The sequence below is a fragment of the Rhipicephalus sanguineus genome, chromosome 1 (genome assembly GCF_013339695.2).
Source record: "Rhipicephalus sanguineus isolate Rsan-2018 chromosome 1, BIME_Rsan_1.4, whole genome shotgun sequence".
Classification (NCBI taxonomy): Eukaryota; Metazoa; Arthropoda; class Arachnida; order Ixodida; family Ixodidae; genus Rhipicephalus; species Rhipicephalus sanguineus.
Window position 1 is genome coordinate 218,141,916 of NC_051176.1, and position 18,942 is coordinate 218,160,857.

The 18,942-nt window shown below is 42.1% G+C and overlaps 1 protein-coding gene across 1 annotated transcript in view; it reads left to right on the forward strand.

Moving 5' to 3' along the window:
• The window catches only part of LOC119372053 (alanine--tRNA ligase, cytoplasmic), a 56,440-nt gene continuing 37,498 nt past the window's right edge, over positions 1-18,942 (forward strand). Inside the window, exons 1-7 of the mRNA XM_037642509.2 lie at positions 1-148; positions 1,649-1,796; positions 7,478-7,666; positions 7,831-7,976; positions 10,712-10,903; positions 12,924-13,068; positions 17,566-17,711. Of these exons, the coding sequence (XP_037498437.1) occupies positions 1,659-1,796; positions 7,478-7,666; positions 7,831-7,976; positions 10,712-10,903; positions 12,924-13,068; positions 17,566-17,711 (956 nt within the window). The 5' untranslated portion in view covers positions 1-148; positions 1,649-1,658. The remainder of the gene's footprint in view (positions 149-1,648; positions 1,797-7,477; positions 7,667-7,830; positions 7,977-10,711; positions 10,904-12,923; positions 13,069-17,565; positions 17,712-18,942) is intronic.

Here is an 18,942-nt window from a genome sequence, read left to right on the forward strand (position 1 = left end):
GGCTCGCTCGCTCACTCTTCTCGGTTGCATCATCAGCAGCACTGCCTCCGGCTGTAACTCAAGCCACTCAAGCTGCTGAAGTTGTGCAGCTGCTGTCATAGGCACGTGTTGCGTGTTTTACTGAGAATCCTGACCGCAGTCGTGAAAGGTATGATCTCCAACGAGATTTGTCTCTCCTTTTAGCGTTTCGTGAGATCGCCGCGTCATTGATCGCCTTCTGGTGATTTTTTTTTTCGTCCAGCCTGCAGAGCGTATGGGATGTTTCGTGATCGAACACGCATGTCCATGAAATTAAACTAGAAGTTATCTTAGTTCTATGACCATTGAAAGACGGGAAGTCAAATTCATGGTAAACATTTTGCTATTCATTTCAAAAAGCGACTTGTTCGCGCCCAGAAGTGGCACGCGAGCAGCGATTTCTTTGTAAACGTTCTGAAGAAGAGGATATATTCGATACAATTATTTTAGCGCGGCTGAATGACTTATATTTGTACTTCTTGTAATGACTGGATAGGTGCGAATCGGCGTTCTCGGAGATTTGTTGTGAAGTTATGCATGTCCGGTAGTTTTAAATTGGGTTACCTTGAAGTTCACATTAGAACCGGTCCCGGTGTGCTATCATGCCATCGTGCCGGCGTGTCTGCCAAGCTGGCATATGCGAAAGTGGCACGAGACTTGGTTGCGCTGTCAGCGATCAGTTCCTTACGACATGTTGTGTTTGTCAAATTGCAAGCTTGCGAATCTGACTTGTAAGCTGTTAATGAATGCAGTTGCCAAAGGTGTACCGCGCTCGCAACCACGTGTTTCATTGAAATCATTTGATTTCTGCTGTTTACTGCTAAAATGTCATCGGTTTGCAGCACTAAAATGCGTAATAATATCAACAATAGAGCTTGCATGCCATTTCTTATGCATTCTCAAATAACATTTTTTTTGCGCTGTGGTTTCGCTACCTAGTACGGTTTCGCATTGCGATTTGGTTGTCTCCATACATATGGGCCGCAATGTCAGACAAATTTCGTACTTTATGGCCACAATTTCAGCTCATATCAGTTGAGTATAGGAAACACTTTGCCTGACATCACATATTTTAAGTGACATTACATAGAAGTGGAACGTATTTCTGGCGCGTTGTTGCCCGGCGTGGCCACTACAATCCTAAGGCCCGCGCTATCGGCGCTTATGTTAACATACAGTACGAAGGGCATAGTACTGTATGAAAGACCCTTTGTGAAACATTGCGCAACACATTTTATTAGGAATCGCCATAACCGTACCTGCTTCCATTTATGAAAGGTGTATGTATGTAAACATACACACAAGTGCAAACGCATTTGCTCGAAGAGGGGCTCCACGCACACGAACCAGCAACCAAGGAGCCTTGTTTTAATAAAGTTGTCTCTCCCTCCTTCTTGCACGGCACGAATTGGCCTATTGAATGACCGGGCCAGACTTTAGTTAACTTGTGGGTGGCGATGGTTTAATATTTAATACCTGGTGGTCATTTTTATTGATATTGCTTTGATTGTGTGTTTGTGTGCACGCGTGAAGAAAATTAACATGTTATTGCACCTGCGAATGATGAAAAATGACCTAGTAATATGAATGCTGGAAAAAATGTGTTCTAATTTTTCTTGTTTTTTTACAGAACTGTCACGATGACCTCAGCAGCTGAGATACGTCAAAAGTTTATGGACTTTTTTGTCCAGAAGTATGACCATGTGTATGTTAAATCATCGTCAGTGATTCCTCATGATGACCCTACACTTCTTTTCACTAATGCTGGAATGAATCAGGTTGGTGCAATTTCTTTAATGTGAAACGGAGGTTTAGATATGCACATTATATGGCATTCAGAACACAAACGTAACAGACTACTTTTGCAATGCTGAAAACTTCAAGCTGTCTTTTTATTGGGCTGTTAGAAATAGTCTGTTTGGTTTGTAAGTTTTCCAACATGCACTTTGACTTTTGTTTTTCTGTGTATGTGTACATTGACCATCTTGGAGGCAAGCACACCCAATTTTTTGTTGAATTTATGCTATTTTAGCATATTTGGGAGTCTTAAAAAAAACCTTGACCTTCATTGTCACCAAGACTAGCATAGCATATTCTGGTTGAGCATTGCTATTCTCGAAATGAACAGAATGGAACATGGCCCTCAGCTAGAGGTGTTCTGTGTTAAAATAGCAAAGAAGAGTCATAAAAGCGGTTCAAGTCGTTTTTGTTTTCAGCTTCTACTACAGCATCTCATTACTGGAGCTTTCGCACTGCAGCATTTTATTGTTAAGCACAGATTTCAGTTCTGTGCCCTGCAAGTTCCCATTGTTCATCAGATATATTAACATATGTACGGCAAATATTTAAAGGGGCACTGCAACACTTTTAAGCAATCATTGAATGGTTTCATTTGAAAAGCTTATTGCCTCACAAATCGACTTGTGCAAAAATTTTTAGAATCTGTCAAGTACGAGCGGAGATACAGGGATTTGCCGCATGCTTCAAGCGCTTTCCCTCTCCTTTCGTACCAGCGAGAACACTGAAAGCTATGCAGGGAGGGGGATGATAAGGGGGCAAGAAGATGTGTCCCTTTGTCAGCGCACGTAATGAACTCCAGCAGTTTCTTTTCATTTTTTCATTGAGCGCGCAGCTTACTTTCAGTGTGATTGCGAGCGCGCACGTGGGCACGTGGCAGCATCTTGCAGCGGCCACGGTTACTGTGGAGGTCATGATGCTGGAACCAGCCAATGGTCGTGTACTTACGTATGTGGCTCAGTGATTTGGATATATGGCATCATTTGTAGAGAGAAGAGGGAGCAATTTCTAGCTGACTTTGAGAATTAATTGTAAATTCCAGGCCGTGTGCTGTGCTATAATGTTTGGCTCGCATGTTCTCAGGAACCTCGACTACCGATTGGCAGTGTTTTCTGACCACGCTGAAAAAGTATTGCAGGGCCTTTTTAAGGTACTTTGCTATGTACAGTTTTCACTCCGATGGCAGTGGTGCAACAGCTGTACCACTTGTGCCAAATTGTTCTGAGAGAGCTTCTTTGTGCTGTCCTGCTCCAAAGTAGCATTTCAGCGAAAATTTGAACCAAGTTTGCTAGACAGATACCAAAACCAGAAGTGCACTATCATCTTCACGGAGGTGAACAAAACAGTCATAGCCACAGATATAGACAATGTCATATGTCCCACATCTCCTGTTCTTGTTTTTTATACTTCTTCTGGGCTTGACCTTGTACTGCTGTGATGGGAAGCTTTGCTTTTCTCAACAAGCCATATTGTAGTGCAAAGGCACAGCCTTGTAGATTGAGGGACAACTACAGATGCAGTCACAGGTTGGTTTTCTCTGTGGTTCTGCCATTGTGCTATTAAAGTGAGCACTAACATGCCCAGCAACATGTCCTTCAGCAATATATTGCTTAAGGATGTTGTTGGATGAAACAGCAGTTTCGAGGTTCAGATTATGTCCAGTTGTACATTGTTTAGCATAGGTTTTGACGGTGCCACTTTAGCGGTACCTTGTAGTGCATTGAAATTCTGGTTAGGAGGAGAAGGAAAAAGTGATAGTGACCTTTCGTTTTGTGAACGTGGCTTATGCTCAAATGTATGGTTGCTGTTGCCTTTTTGTGCATTGTGCGTAGAATATTTTAGAAATTATTTGGTCGTGTGAAAGTGTTGCGGTTCTTTGGCCTAGCACGTTCTTCAAGTCTCCTGGGCACGCCTGGCCTGTGCCTTTAGCCCATCTTGTTCAGCTCATGCCCTGCGACAACTTTGGGGTCGGCAGACTTGCCTTTTGCAGGCCTCCACTTACGTTGCCGCTTTGTCCTACTCTCTTGGCGCTCAGCCTCTCTATGCCAGACGAAACCAGTATATCCAAGGTGCTTACAGAGCCCATAGCAACTGCCAGGGGATGTCAACCCAGTGTGCCTCTGCCATGGCCCAACTAGAATACTAGATTTCACAGATAGGGCATCCACATTTGCGTGTAAGATGGTAGAAGCACCTGCATCATGGTCAATCCCTCATATTTGGTATAAATTGTTCTCTCGTGGCTTCAAACAATCTCACTAATTTCACAGATGGGGCATGCACGCTTGCACGTAAAAAAAACAAAAAAACAGGAAGGACAGGCAGATTAGCAACCGCTGGCTTGTTTGCTATTACTGAGGACCTTCCTTCCCTGCACCGGCCGAAGAGCGGTTCTCATGGTTGTAATTTAAAGGGACACTAAAGGGTTACGGGGGAGAAATGCTCGGGGGATAAAGGCGGAGCCTAGTGACGTCAGCTCGCGAGGAGAATTCCCCACAAATGCCCCCCACTCACACGGACGAGGCGAACGGAGGGGGAGACCAGTGTTACTAGACTACTCTGGTGGCTTGCACCACCCGTTTGACGAGCTGCTGACGACGAGCTGCAGACTGTACACCCGCTGCCGCTCTCTGTAGGAGCAAGTGCAACAATGTGGCCAAACAAGAGCCCGAAATTTCGCTGTATCCCCCACCGCCGGGGGATTGTTTGTCCTTTCGGGGAAAAGGTCCCCATCTTCCCCGAGGAGGCGCGGGGGGGGTCGCGCCCACTCGCTAATCCGTGACATTGCGGTCATGTGATCCGCAATCCCCCCCTTTCCCCCGAGCATTTCTCCCCCGTCGAATACCCCCTAAAGAGAAAGGTGATCTTTCTCGTATTAGTAAATTACTCTTTTACAAAGCCGAAATCGGTGCGCTTTCCGCAAGAAGACGCTTCATAAGCGAGAAAATGTGCAAAAAGAAAATGCGGGTGGCGACGCCACCTTGAAATTCCCTCGCCATACGCCACGACGTTGTAGATTTTGACGGCGTCTACTAGGTCCTATGTGGTTCCTAATTGGCAAAAATTATGTACATTGTCCTCTGAGGGGGCCATACATTTAACATACAAGTTTCAGGAAGTTTCATCGAGCAAATGTTAGCGAGACATGAATACGCTTTGAAATCCATGACTTCATGCGTGGAGGTTTTGGCGAGAAATTTGAAGATGAAACTGGACCTTGATTTTTTCCTCTAATAAAAACCTATGATGGTGAAATGAACAGCATTAGTGTTCTCAGAGTACAATTTATCAATCTAAACCGATTCGTTGTTTCACTTTAGTGTCCCTTTAAACAGTGCACTGTTATAGACTGCTCATGACGAGAAATCTTTGTACTTGTTCACTGTAACTCATTGTTCCGCAATCCTCCTTTTTTTTTTTATTGCTAGCTTAAGGTGTGGCAAAAGCACAAGCATTTATTGCAAGCCTGAATTGTAGAAGTGGCCTTATACCGTGATGTACGCACTGCACCATGAAAGGCATTCTATTAAAATGAATAAAGCTAGACTATAGAAGGGAATTTTTTAAGGGTTCATTTTTCTTTGCTAGGCAGAACATCAATTAGAACTAACAGACTTGTCTGTTAGTTCTAATTAAAGCTAGCCTAGCAGTTTTTATCTGAAGAGCCACATTTATGCTCATAAAGCTGGCTCTGCTATCCTTGTTTACTATTTAAGTTAATATTAAGACCATGTGGTGTATAGACGTACATTTCACAATGCACCAAAGGTGCTTATTGGCGCACAAAATCATCTTGCCTGCACTAAGATCTTCCCGAAAAGTCGAATGACTGTTCCGCCACTGTTGTGGGAGTCTCGTGTTCGCAGTCAGAGCATCTGGCCTTGCAGTGTTACCTTTTATTGCACCAGCACAGTATGCTTGATTTTATTGATTAATTATTAGATGTGGTAAACACGTCTGGACATTCTGGGGCTCTGGCAAGACAATCACACTTTGACTTATTTCATTCGGAAGATGTTAATCACGAGAGTGGTTGGAGGCATTTCCTGGACTGGCTGTCGTATAAGTGCATCAGAACAAGATGACATTGGCAGAAGTGCCTTTTGTATAATTATTGATGCTTACATTAAGGAATTACTGCCTGGTTGCATATATAGGTTTATACTGGCTAATTTCAATGTACAGCAAAAGCTAATGAAAATTTTCATTGTGGAATAACATTGAGAAATAATTCAATTTGGAAAGCACATATTTTGCACACATCATTTGTCACTTTCAGTACTTTTTAACAACATCTCAAATTACTTTGTGTAAAAGTTTGGTGATCCTAAAATTTTTACATTTATTTGAAAACTCTTTTAAACAATTCATCACTTCCATTTGTAAGGCCAACAGATAAACTGCAATTTGTTATAATGCAGTACATTTTGTAACTGGTATTTCTTAAAAGTCAGGTACAGCCATCAAGAAGGAGCACTGTTTGGGCAGTAATGAAAGATCATAAGTCACTTTGAGAAAGCACTTATTTTGCATTTATTATATAATTTGTTGCTTTCAGTATGTGCATTTCAGGAACATCTTAAATGGTTTCATTTGACCTGCATTTGTTCAACTTAAAATTATTGGTGTAACTGCATATTTAACCTGTATGAATTTCTCTGAATGCACTTTATGACAACCAGTTCATGAATTGCTGTGTACTTTATGGGAATATTTTCAGTGTATCTGGTATTTTGATATATTTGAACATTTCTTACATATTCAACCTTACTTGTAGCAAACGATTTATTGTTATACATTAAATGTGGAAATATTGCAAAACAAAAAGTAAAGAAAGATGCCCCCATTATCACTAAAGTTTTTAGTAGGAATTTATATCCTTACACTTCTGTGCCAGACTCCTGAATTTTTAATAACCACTTAAATGGGGCTGTATATGAAGGTTTTAATTATGAACAAATTTAGGAAACTTGAGTTCTAAAAATTTGTGCAACATCGTTTTGATGACGTGAGGAAAGTTTTCATGCACAGCCTATTATTTTGTGAAGTCATGCTTTTTTGGATTAGTTTAAAAGGAGTGGCTTTGTAAGAACAAGTACTGTCCAGTTTACAGATTTACTGCTTGTATGCATGGTTGTTTAATTTGTGCTTCAAAGGCAGAAGAGGCTTGGTTGAGACCAAGGTGTAGTTTGTGTTGCTGAATGTGAGTCATAGTCATTGCTGACTGTGCTTGTTCAAATTAGGGCATGCATGTTTCGGTGGTAAAAACAAAGGCTCGACAGCACAATTTATCAAATGTGAGGCAATGTATTTAACACTGATTATGTCCACACAGTTCTGATGGTACAGTATAAATACATTCCTCACTACATATAGGATCATTATGACAAGATTTTGCTGATCTAGTGCTTGCATAATGGTTACCAGGCAGCTGTGCATTCAGAAATAGGTTTTTGTATATTATGATGAACCGGCAGTGCAACCACACACAGACAGAGAAAAGATCGAACACGAAAACATAGCGCTGTGTTTTTGTGCTAAGAAATTACTTTTGTGCAGTTTGCTTCTGGTGGAATGAGCTATAGGTTCAGTTTCAAGTTTTTTTTTCACTGTTGAAGACCTTCTGAGCCTCTTTTATTTTCTGTTTCATTTCGTTGCACAGTTCAAGCCTATCTTTTTGGGAACAGTTGACCCCAACAGTGAAGCAGGCAGGTATAAACGGGTTGTGGACACACAGAAGTGCATCCGTGCTGGTGGAAAGCACAATGACTTGGATGATGTGGGAAAGGATGTCTACCATCATACATTCTTCGAGATGCTTGGCAATTGGTCATTCGGTGACTTCTTCAAGGTAAGTCTTGTCCTGCATGGCAGGGATTTAGATTCAGTAATGCTCTCGCCTGCTTAGCTCAGTATGTTCTGTTTGCATTTGGTCCATTTCTTTGTGCTGTTTCGCCATCTCTAGCCAAAGATTGCTAGTAAGTTCATTATCACTTTCCTGAATTTCCTTTGTAGAAGGAAATATGTGCATGGGCATGGGAGTTGCTCACAGAGGTGTTCAAGCTACAGCCAGATCGCCTTTATGTCACCTACTTTGGTGGCAATGAAGCTGCTGGTCTGAAGCCAGACTTGGAGTGCAAAGAAATCTGGAAGAAGCTTGGGTAAGTCCTTGCCCTGTGAAAAAAAATATACTAGAAAATCCTGCAGGCTGCTCGACTGTGTTAATATGCGTTGTAGTGGCTACATTACAATAGGGGCAGAAGGTAGAAAGCAGTCGAGCATTGTGCCAAAAATTATATTGTAGCCCCCACTTCCCCCCTACACACTATGGTATATCTTATTGCCTGTCAGTTGTTTCGGGATGTAGAACACTGGAATTTAACGCAATGTAAAAAAAGTGCAATAGTGGTTCTAACATTTTTCTATGAAGCAAATCATGAACAAAGCTAAAATTTTGAATTTTGTGCAATGTGATGTGAGTGCACTTCAAAATAACTAGTTGCAGCATTAGAAATTGTAAGCATGACGTGCAGATTGATGCAGAAATGTAGACAAGAGCTCCTGTTGTTAGTAAGATGGGGTCGAGGACAGAGAATTGCAGATACGTTTATTGCCATGGCAGCTGCATTGTGGTTGCAAACAAGACCAATATTTTTTATGCACCAATGCAGAGAGGCATGTGGACAAAGAGAGAGACAGAGGCATACTCAGTTTAATAGTGCAGGTTCTTATTCAGTGCAAACAAATCTTTAAAGGGACACTAAAGGCAAATAACAATGTATGACAACTTCTAAAACGGCAATATTATCAACAGCAGTGCCCTACTTACCAAGAAATTAAGCTAAACGTATCACATTATGAGCGCCATGAGTGGGACATTTTTGAAGTGATCCCGACGATGTATGAAAGTCTGCCTACAATAAATCACTAGTAATCAAACTAGCAGCAATAAAAAAAGAACCTTCCATGCATCAAAAGACGTAATAAAATGCTGTTTGTTCGTTTCCGTTTGATTCATAGAAAAAAGAACCTCCATGGCGTTGCCATGGGGAACGGCGCGCGTGGTTCAAAGGTTCCGTTTTCGCCGAACTGCGCTTCGCCCGGCGCCCTGCTTCGCTCACGCGGTCGCGTCTAATCGCGTCTAAGTGGTAGTTTCAGGATCGCGTACTGCCGCGTGTGTTTTGCGCGGTCGTGAAAGTCTCTCTGAGAGAAAGTTCGACAAAATGCCGCATGCATGTGATATTGCCGGATGCCCAAATGGTGCACAACGCCAGTGCTGCTGTGGGTCCCGCTACTTTCGCTCTGCTCGTCCCGCACTGCTGCACTGTAACGCTGCTACTAGTGTCGGCGGCTGCGCAGTAAAGGCGGGCAACGTTGGGCACGGCAGCAGTGACATATGAAAGTCTGATTTGGGGCGGGTGATTTGAAGTGCGCTAACACGATGCGGACCACTAAAACGGGATTTTATTTCAAAATAAGCACTTCCTTGGCATAAAAGTAGCACTATGAGGTTTCTGGATCGCTTTTTCAACAATCAACGTCGACTTTATATTTGCCTTTAGTGTCCCTTTAATTCAATTTGCCAAGCATTGTATTTTTTGCAAACAACTTGAAAAAAGTACTGTCTCTGTGTAATTTCCATTGTAACGCTGTCTTATTGACAGCACATCCACTTTTTGAAGAGTCTCCAGAAAGGTGGATTGTGTTTGGCTGCAAAAACAATGCAGCTGATAGAATGTCAGTGCTACGCAGAACTGACTCCATGGCAGAGCCAGGGCAACATTTAGCCTTCTGCTGTTAGCTTGAGCATTGTGTGCATGCTGACTATAACAACAAACTGCAAGATGTATGCCCTGGTCATAGTGGAACGTGCAGTAAATGTCAAACTAGTAGGCTTGTGCGAATATTCGAGCACTTCGAATATTCGAACGAATAATACAGTATTCGAATTCGCTTCGATTCGAATTTAAATTATTGAAAATTTCGAAGTATTCGAAATGAACGAATAGGTGTGTATTAGTCCGCTTGTAACCCCCCCTGTAAAGGTGGTTTCGCTGCAGTGGAGGGGTGCTATACCGTGAATACACCTTTACAGGGAAAATATGCACTGTCCGTTTGTAATCACCTGTAAAAGTGGTTTCACTGCAGTGAAGAGATGCTATACGATGAACACACCTTTCCAGGAAAAATCAGCACTGCCGCGAAGCCCCACTTCAAGGTTAAATGAACATATTACCCTCACATTGATTCATAATTTTTTAAGTTTAAACACTTGTTATACTGGCTTATATGCTCCAAGTATAGTAAATTTTAAAACATAACATATTTTACAGGTTATCACTTGCATTCTACCGAAAGACAAATCCTGCTACTATTCAAAGTTGCTTCCACTTCCTTTGAACCAAAAAGAATGACATTTGCACATGCCTTGTTACAATAAAAAAAAAAATCGTTCAGGTTGGTTGGGTCATGACAAATATGCTCGTTTTTCTTTATAATATGTGATATATACTATTCGAATTCGATTCGAAATTATTCGACCAAAATCACTATTCGCTTCGAATTCGCTTCGAACCTAAAATTTACTATTCGCACAAGCCTACAAACTAGCATTATGGAGTGTTTTGCTGGGCCCCTTCAATATCTATTTGGTCTGTAATACTAGGATTCTAATAAAACAGTTTCTGTTTTTGCCATAATAAAAGCATTGTATTGGGGCATGCTAAAAATATGCTGACAATACATTCCATGTGGTTATTTATTACATTTACATTGGGTTGTCTCTGACATGGAGTTCTATGTCTGTGCTCTTTTTCACCGTAAAAGCTGCATCCTTGGCTTCTCTTTCAATTTGTCAATGTTTATATACTTCTCTACTTTTTATTTTTTGTCTTAGTGTTCCAGAGGATCGTATTTTGCCTGGGAGCATGAAAGATAACTTCTGGGAAATGGGAGAAACTGGTCCTTGTGGCCCGTGCTCTGAAATTCACTATGACCGTATTGGCGGTCGCAACGTTGCCCATCTCGTGAATGCTGATGTTCCTGATGTCCTGGAAATCTGGAACTTAGTGTTCATCCAGTACAACAGGTGAAGAGCTCTAATGTAGCATATTTACTGCCCACATCACTGGTGCTCACTTTTTTTTGCAAGTTTACTTCTCGTTCAGTTTTTTTAAGTGCTACCTGATTTTTTAATCAAATATCTGCACACACCTTATTACAATGCATGTAATATTCTAAGCTATTATTTATTTGTAGGGCGACTTCACACAGCTTTACTGCTGGTGGAAGTCAGGTCCACGATGTGAAACACGTGCCTGCCACTGACCTCTTTACAAACATATGCGAGCATGTTGTGACATTGCCAAGCTCATGTCACCTACAATGGGGTGGGAAATTTCACTGAATCTTTAGACCAAGCAATAAACACTACAAGAGCGAGATTTACAACGTGGCAGTCAGTGAGGCCTAGCTCGAGAAACAACTGATAATGCAAATGCCAAGCACAGACTTCCAAGCTTAGCAGCTTGGCTTGGCCTGCGGTTTAGTCATGGTAGATAGTCAGTGGATATTGGACTGGCTAAATTCAAATCATGCCAACATTACCTGCATCCAAAAAAAGCATAGGCCTCGATATTGACAATTGCTTTAAGAACAAACTGTTGCTGCTGCATAAATATAAACCCCAGCTGTCCAGCCATAGTCAGCGCATCTTTTAGTGCTGGCAGCCTTGAAAAATTAAACGTCGCTCAGTCAGCTCATCGTGAAATTTGATGTTGCATCTGATCAGGCAGCTGGAGTCCAAAAAATCGAATGGTGTGCTTTCAGGTGTCCAAGCTATCGGTCGTTATTATGCGTTATGTTAGCACCACCGAGCGTGTTCGATTTTTTAGCATATGAGTAAACAGTTGGCGAATGTACATTGATGTACTCAAATATAAAATTATTGTGAGTGTTGTGTTGGGCCGATTTGTCAGGTAGCAATTTTTTTAAATAAGGTGATGGAACTTGGTTGCAGAATAGCTGAATGCGTATTTAATCTTGGGAATGATATGCAACATTCAGCAATTAAACAGTGTTTCTGCCTGCTGGCATCATGAAGCATGTCACGTGCTTCGTGACGCCAGCAGTAAGAAAAAAGTGTGTTCCACACTCGCCGTCATGGCTACTAGCGGTGCTGACTGACATTCCTAGGTCTAAATACACATGTATACGCCATAAAGTGGACGGGAGGATGTCCGCTGCCGTAGCCCAGTAGTAGAGCATCGGACGCGTTATTCGAAGGTCAAAGGTTCGGTCCCTGCCGGCGGCAAGTTACCTTTTCGTCCACTTTACTTTCTTCACATTTACATCATAATTGCTACAAATAACATCCTCTATTCTTTCCTTGGCTTTCTTGTCTGTTAGGGCTCATTAATATTGTGTCTAGCAAAGAAAAACGAGCCCTTAAAAAAATTCCCCTTGATTTCTTTCTAGTACCACATTAGGTTCAAGTTATCTAGACCTATATCAAGAAATAATTTTTCTTTGGAGCTTCATGATACTTGTGCACTGACATAAAATATTTGCCACTTTCTCTGCTGTTGAAGGGAGGTTACTTTATTTATTTATTTATTTATTTTATTAATTAATTTATTTATTTATTTACAGAATACCTGTGTTGTCTTGATGGCATTATCATAGGGGAGACAGTTTGAGTGCCACGTGTTACATTTTTTACAGTAATAATTTTAGTAGTAAAATACAGTAGACTCTCAATAAACGAAAATCTCTTAAATGAAACTGCTGCTTAAATGGAACAACTGCCTCTAAGATGATTGGTTTTGTGCTTGAATTCTGCACCCCTTTTCATCTCTCAGTAAACGAAACTCCTGTTAAATGAAACATATTTTCCTGGTCCCTTCAGCTTTCGTTTAACAGGAGTCTACTGTAGTAGTAAAATTTTCTGAACTGCCAACTTCAGTCATGTGGAGAAAAAGTTTTCTGAGTGGCTATATCTGCTGGAAAATTCAAAAACAAAAAAAGCTTTACAAAGGTGTTTCTTTTCAGCATGTGGCTTGCTAGTGCACTAAAGAGCTGCTTCCTTGTTGCCTGCCGTGCTGTTCCAGGGAAACAGATGGTACACTAAGACTGCTGCCCAAACAGCATGTGGACACTGGTATGGGATTTGAACGATTGGTGTCTGTTATTCAGGACAAGCCTTCAAACTATGACACTGACATCTTTGTGCCAATCTTCGAGGCCATTCAGAAGGTAAGAGTAGCATTAATGCTTGCCACTAGGACTTATTCACTAATATATGTATTATGTTTTTCTGAAAATTCCTTGTTTTTACTATATGGGGAGCATTCATTTTACTTTTTTTTTAGATGATTGTTGACAATGATTGAAATTGTGGTTGGCACAGACACTTAAAATTATAAAATTTTTCTTGATGTCAAGAAGCGTTGTGGTTCTCTTGAGTTTCGTATTGTATTTCATCATTTCTACATGAAAGATGGGCCCAGCTTGTATATTTTTTTGTATAATTATCTGACAAAATAGCCTATATTATTGAAGCACTTTTTTTTGTTACACATTTCCTGATACAATTATTGCTGAAACAACTTAAATAGACTTTAAAAAAACTTAGTTTGAGCCGTATTTGTAAATCACTCTTCTGAAAACCACTCTTACATTGAGATCAGGCTTGTTGAGCCAGAAAAAAAATTACACCATCTCCCGCTAAAGGGGACCATGAGGCGATGCGAAGCCGGAGCACTCGCACGATCGTGTTCCGTTGGCGTTCGTTGGGCATGCTACCGACCTCGCGTCGTGGAACGCGAAGAGGGACGCTACGCGCGTCGTATCTTCCATCTAGCCTGGCCGTTAATTCTCACAGGGTGAGCGGGGAACGCGGTCGACAGGCGGGCGAGAGGGGGGCAGCGTAGGAGAGGAGGGAGAAGGGGAGGGGACACGCATGCACTCGAGCTCATCGCGCCGTTGCGCAGGAGAGAATTTCGGCATGTCTAGCCCGCGTTTCAGAGGAAGAGTGGAAAGGGGTATGGGAGAGGGAAAGTGGAGAGGGGAAGGGGAGAGGGTGAGTGGAGAGGTGTGTGGAGAGGGTATGCGCATGCGCAGTAAGGGTGGTCACGCCGCACACCACCACCACCGGATTGAGCTCCGCCTTAAAGGAGTCCTGACACAAAAATTTTCGCCCCGCGTTTTTTTGCTGCAATGTGTTGCTGGGGGCCTGTTAGTCATAACACGGCACATCGTTTGCTGCAGCGCGCGACAGATAATTAATTACAAGCACCTCATTGCCGACACAGCCTCAGTTTCGGTTTGACAGAGCTCCAAAAACGGCAAGCCGCCGGGTGCAACTATCACCACCTAGCGAGTGAAACGCTCGGTCACGTGAGCACACAGAACAGTGACGCATTTCCGCGCGTTCTGTCGTCGTCGGGCTCATCGTTGTCTGATGGCGACGATTTTCTTGCGGCGGGGATCGAAGGAATTTTCGACGTGGCGAATCACTTCATGTTTGACCCGCTGGCGAGGAGCGATTCGTCGGGAAGCGCGTCAAAACAGAAATGGCGGCTACGACGTCATCGTAACTTGTACTGGCTGCAACGGTTACGTAGGGGAAGTAGGGGGGTCACCTCGGGTCACCTCCGAGGGTGTCAATGCACTAGGTGCGGCCTATAATGCTGGATCGCGCTCGCGAACTTCAAAATTCATATAAAATACATTCCAAGCTTTATTCGCTGCCGATATTTTGCAGATGGTACACGCACGTACACGGGAATCGATCCAGCAGGCTATCTCGGCCGCGAAATTTTGTGTCAGTACCCCTTTAAGATACTTCGCATCTAAAAGAATCGTAGGAAGGACTGGTGTCATTGCCACCTTGAAGTTACCACACCAGTTCGTCATGAGTAGAGGCCGGATTTTTAGGCATTAAAAAAGTGTGTTTTAGGCGCCAAAAATAGGCAGGCAAAACAACGTTTTAGGCCTCTAATATCGTAAATATAGGCACAATAAATTTTTACATAAATTCAAATAATTTCACAGAAAGATGTGCGCGATGTCTATTTACGGCAGGAAAACAAGAAATGTTATTGTTTAAGCAGACAGGCACCAACAGTGGAACGTAGACGTGTGCAATTGTCCTTTGTCACGTACGCTTTGCAGAACGCGGTCTCCCCGCTTATTTTGTAGCCTGGTGAGTCAAGCGTCCACTGTCGAATCAACACACAACTCTGTGCCTTTCTTTTCGGCATGACTGAGAGGGTAGAGCAGGAGCATACATCCACCAGAAGGAGGGGATATTTCCTATTGGCCGGGTTGAATCAAGTACCGTATTTACTCGATTCTACCGCGCCCTCGATTGTAACACGCACCCGTTTTCCGCGACTAAAAAAAAAAAAATTTAGACATCGATTGTAACGCGCACCCAAGTTTCGCGAGAGAAAAAAACAAAAAAAGTCTGCAGGAGTCAACCTTCGCACATTCCGTAGAATAAGTATTTGGGTTTTTTAAAGAACTAAAGTTTCAAAAAATAAAACAAAGTCGAACAGCGGGCCTTGCCGCTAAAGCTGTCACCACTACGGCGGCGATACGAGTCGCGTAATGGATCAGTCCTCGTCGGTGTCGGACCACTCCTTGTCGCTGTAAACGCTCTTCGATTTCGGGAAACCGGCTCTGCTTTGGTCCACTGAAACCTTTTCGTGAAGCTTTGCTGTAAAAAATATTCTGCTTCTGTTTGCGACAGTCTCGCACGCACGTTTCGGGAACTCCGAACGACCGCGATGCGGCCCCATTTCCATCCGTCTCTGCACATGTAATAACTTTTCTTTTAAATGCGGCATCGTGGTGCACTCGTCGAGTATTTGGAGTCCGCATTTCCATGCCGTCGATGTGAACGCAGAACGGGATGGCAAACTCCTCAGTGCACGTACGAACTGAAACAATGGCAGAAATAGCCGAGGCGCGCCGCACGTAGGAGGCGGCCATTTTGAAATGCCGATGGCAATATGATAACCGAGTTTTTTTTCGGTACTCGATTCTAACGCGCATGCGATTTTTGGACTCGTTTTACCGAAAAAAAGGTGCGCGTTAGATTCGAGTAAATACGGTAGAACCAGTTGCTCCCCAGGCGGTGAACACCTTAACCCTTTCCCTTTCGAGTTTTTTTACCAAGAACAATACAAAATTGGGGAATTTTTCTTCGCTGATTTTATTCTACGTGTCTTGAAACAAATGAAAAACTAAAATTTAAAGGTGCTTTATTCGCAAGATACAATCAAAATAATTTTTTTTAATATACAGAGGATTGGCTTCACTGCACTGCACCACGGCAAGTGATAATCTTTCCTTTCTTCGGTGCAGAAAATGTCTCTGAAATTGAAAATGTAAGCGCAAGTATGGGGCGGCCGGGAAAAAAAGCTTTGGACGCGTTGGTGGGGGTTTCTTTCACCAGTGGTTCTCAAGTGGGGCTCCGCCCCTTAAGCCGTCTTAAGCCGTCTTAAGGGTTCTGCGACACCATCGCCGGTGAAAAAAAAAAGTTTTGGTGGGCGAGTTTTGACCTATTCCAAGTTCCAGGTCCTCTCCATGGAGGAACTGTAGCAACATTCTGAACAAGGTCATCTCGGCTGCCCCAACGCCTAAATTAAAACCTAAACCTGCTACATTCCTAAAACCTAAGCTGCCCATTTCTCTGCTGCTAGCGGTTGTTTCCGAGAGTTGGTTAAACTATAGGACTAGTTTGAACCCCATAGAGTTCCGAAAAGTCATTGTTGCGAAGTAAAATGAATAACGGGCTCAATCTGCACCCGGAAGGGAAAACTGAGGCTAAATTGTTTTCTTACAGGCGCCAATTTTGAAAATAGGCACTTATAGGCATATAGGCACGAACGCCAAAAATGTGTTCTTAGAGTGTTCTTAATGTGTTCTTATAGTGTTCTTAGAGCACCAAAAGGTGCTCTAAGAACACTATAAAAGCCCTCCTTAGCCTCTAATTCACGCTCATATATCAAAATGGCGCGATAGGAGCGTAAGGAACAAAATAGGCATTTGCCTAAAATTCGGTCTCTAGTCATGAGATCATGCACTGTGACAGTGTCTGCTTGGGACTCGCTTAATGTCTATTATATATCTAAATGACTGATCGGTCTATTAGTGGAATATTAACAACAATGTAGTTTTGAAAGGGTACATTATATAAGTCAAACTGGCCACATTCCAATATTGGAATGGGAAACTTTATGTGTAGCCAGTAGTGGTGTTCTTGGTATGCTGGAGGGAGTTTTAATTGTGGATAGTTCACTAAACCAATTATTAATAAATATGCCAAGTTTTAACCAAAATAGCATTTTTGTTTAAAGCACAAAGCTTTTAAGCGCACATAAAACGAGGACCGAAGATTTAAGAACTTGACAAGATGTATGGTCCTCGTTTTATGTGCGCTTAAAAGCTTTGTGCTTTAAACATGAATGTTCATTAACTAGCCCATCTCACCGTCTTGTTGAAATAGCATTTTGTTGTTTCTGTGCATGAATATCTAGGACAAGAAATGAAGATAAACAAGCTGTTTGTTTTGATGTGGAATGGTGTTTGGGTACTGGAGGGTTAAAATATAGCGTTTTCTGGAGGAACGTCAGCGTTATTTGAAAATTTTTTCCCATTTTCTCTGAGCTCTGTACGAGTTGGACATTTTGAGCGGGATAAGTTCTGATCCAGTTTTGTGGTTTCTGTTGCTACTGCCCATAGGCTACAGGTGTGAGACCGTACAGTGGAAAAGTTGGCAAGGATGACGTCGATGGTATTGACATGGCCTATCGTGTCCTGGCAGACCATTCGCGCACTCTGACGATTGCTCTTTCGGATGGTGGACGACCAGACAACATTGGTCGTGGGTCAGTGATGTTTGCACTTTTTCAAATAGAGGCTTGTCATTGAAGCTTGGATTATACCATGGCGTTTTGCCCTTGATTATGCCTTCTGCCTACCGTGAAGCCTAAGAATTTGTGCACAGTCTTATTAGTAATAATCTATGGAAGTCGAATTCATGAACATTTAGCATAGCCAAGCTATAGTACATAAGTTGGTAGAACCCCACTGATTGATTCATAATAATGCACTTTGGTGGATTGACCAGTGAGGTGTGCTATTAGTGAGGTATGCTGTTAACCACACTGAAGGTGCAGTTTTGTGTCGGTTGTCCCTATAGTTCTCAAGTGCTGTGACTTTGCTGTTGAAGATAATTAATACAGTGGTTCCTACTTAAATATTGCACCATATGCAACAGAATAGCAATTATACATTAAATACAGGCATGCGGAAGGAGTAACAAACTGGTTAACATGCTTTTCCTGTGGTGTTCCATGATGAAAGTAATGTTTTGAGACATTATTAATGTTATTGACTTTCTTCTGCTGGTTGCAATTGCTGGAGCTGGGAATACTAACAACCATGTTCTTTCCATCCTTTAAAAGTTGCTGCATTACTGCAAACTGCTTCCTAGCTGGATCTCTGTTATCGTATGTTTATAGGATCACTATTACTATTATTAGTGGTGGTGTGCTAAACTATGAAATCTGAATTTAGTGCTGTTCGATTAGGGCCTCAAATCGAACAGTCACTATTGAAAATCCAAATATTTTTCTAAGTTTTTGAATACTCTACGTTTTTGACCATACATGATTGAACTTGAAGCAAAAATGTGATGTTTCAACCAATTCACAGTGCATATAGGTGTGGGTAGCACACTATGTTGCTCACAGAGCCACAGTTTCTGGGGTAAACACAAGAACTTACAATAAAGGGCTAGTTAGATAGGCTCTTCAGTAGTGGGTATTGATAGGCACTGTTTATAGAAGCAAACCCTGTCTCTTTTCATCTGATAGAATATAAAAGAGTTTCAGTCCAACTTACTTTATACAATAGTGGCACCATCTGCTGCGACCATTAAAACAAAACATTGCTATTGTTCTTCATTATATTCAGGCTGTCATGTATTTCTGATTTCGTCACAGAGGTATAAACAAATAATAATTAACTAATTGGGCATTTGTAATTTTCTGTAATAGTACCTGACCATGTACTTCGCAGTGCCTGAATTGACAGTCTGCTTAGTTGACCCTTTAA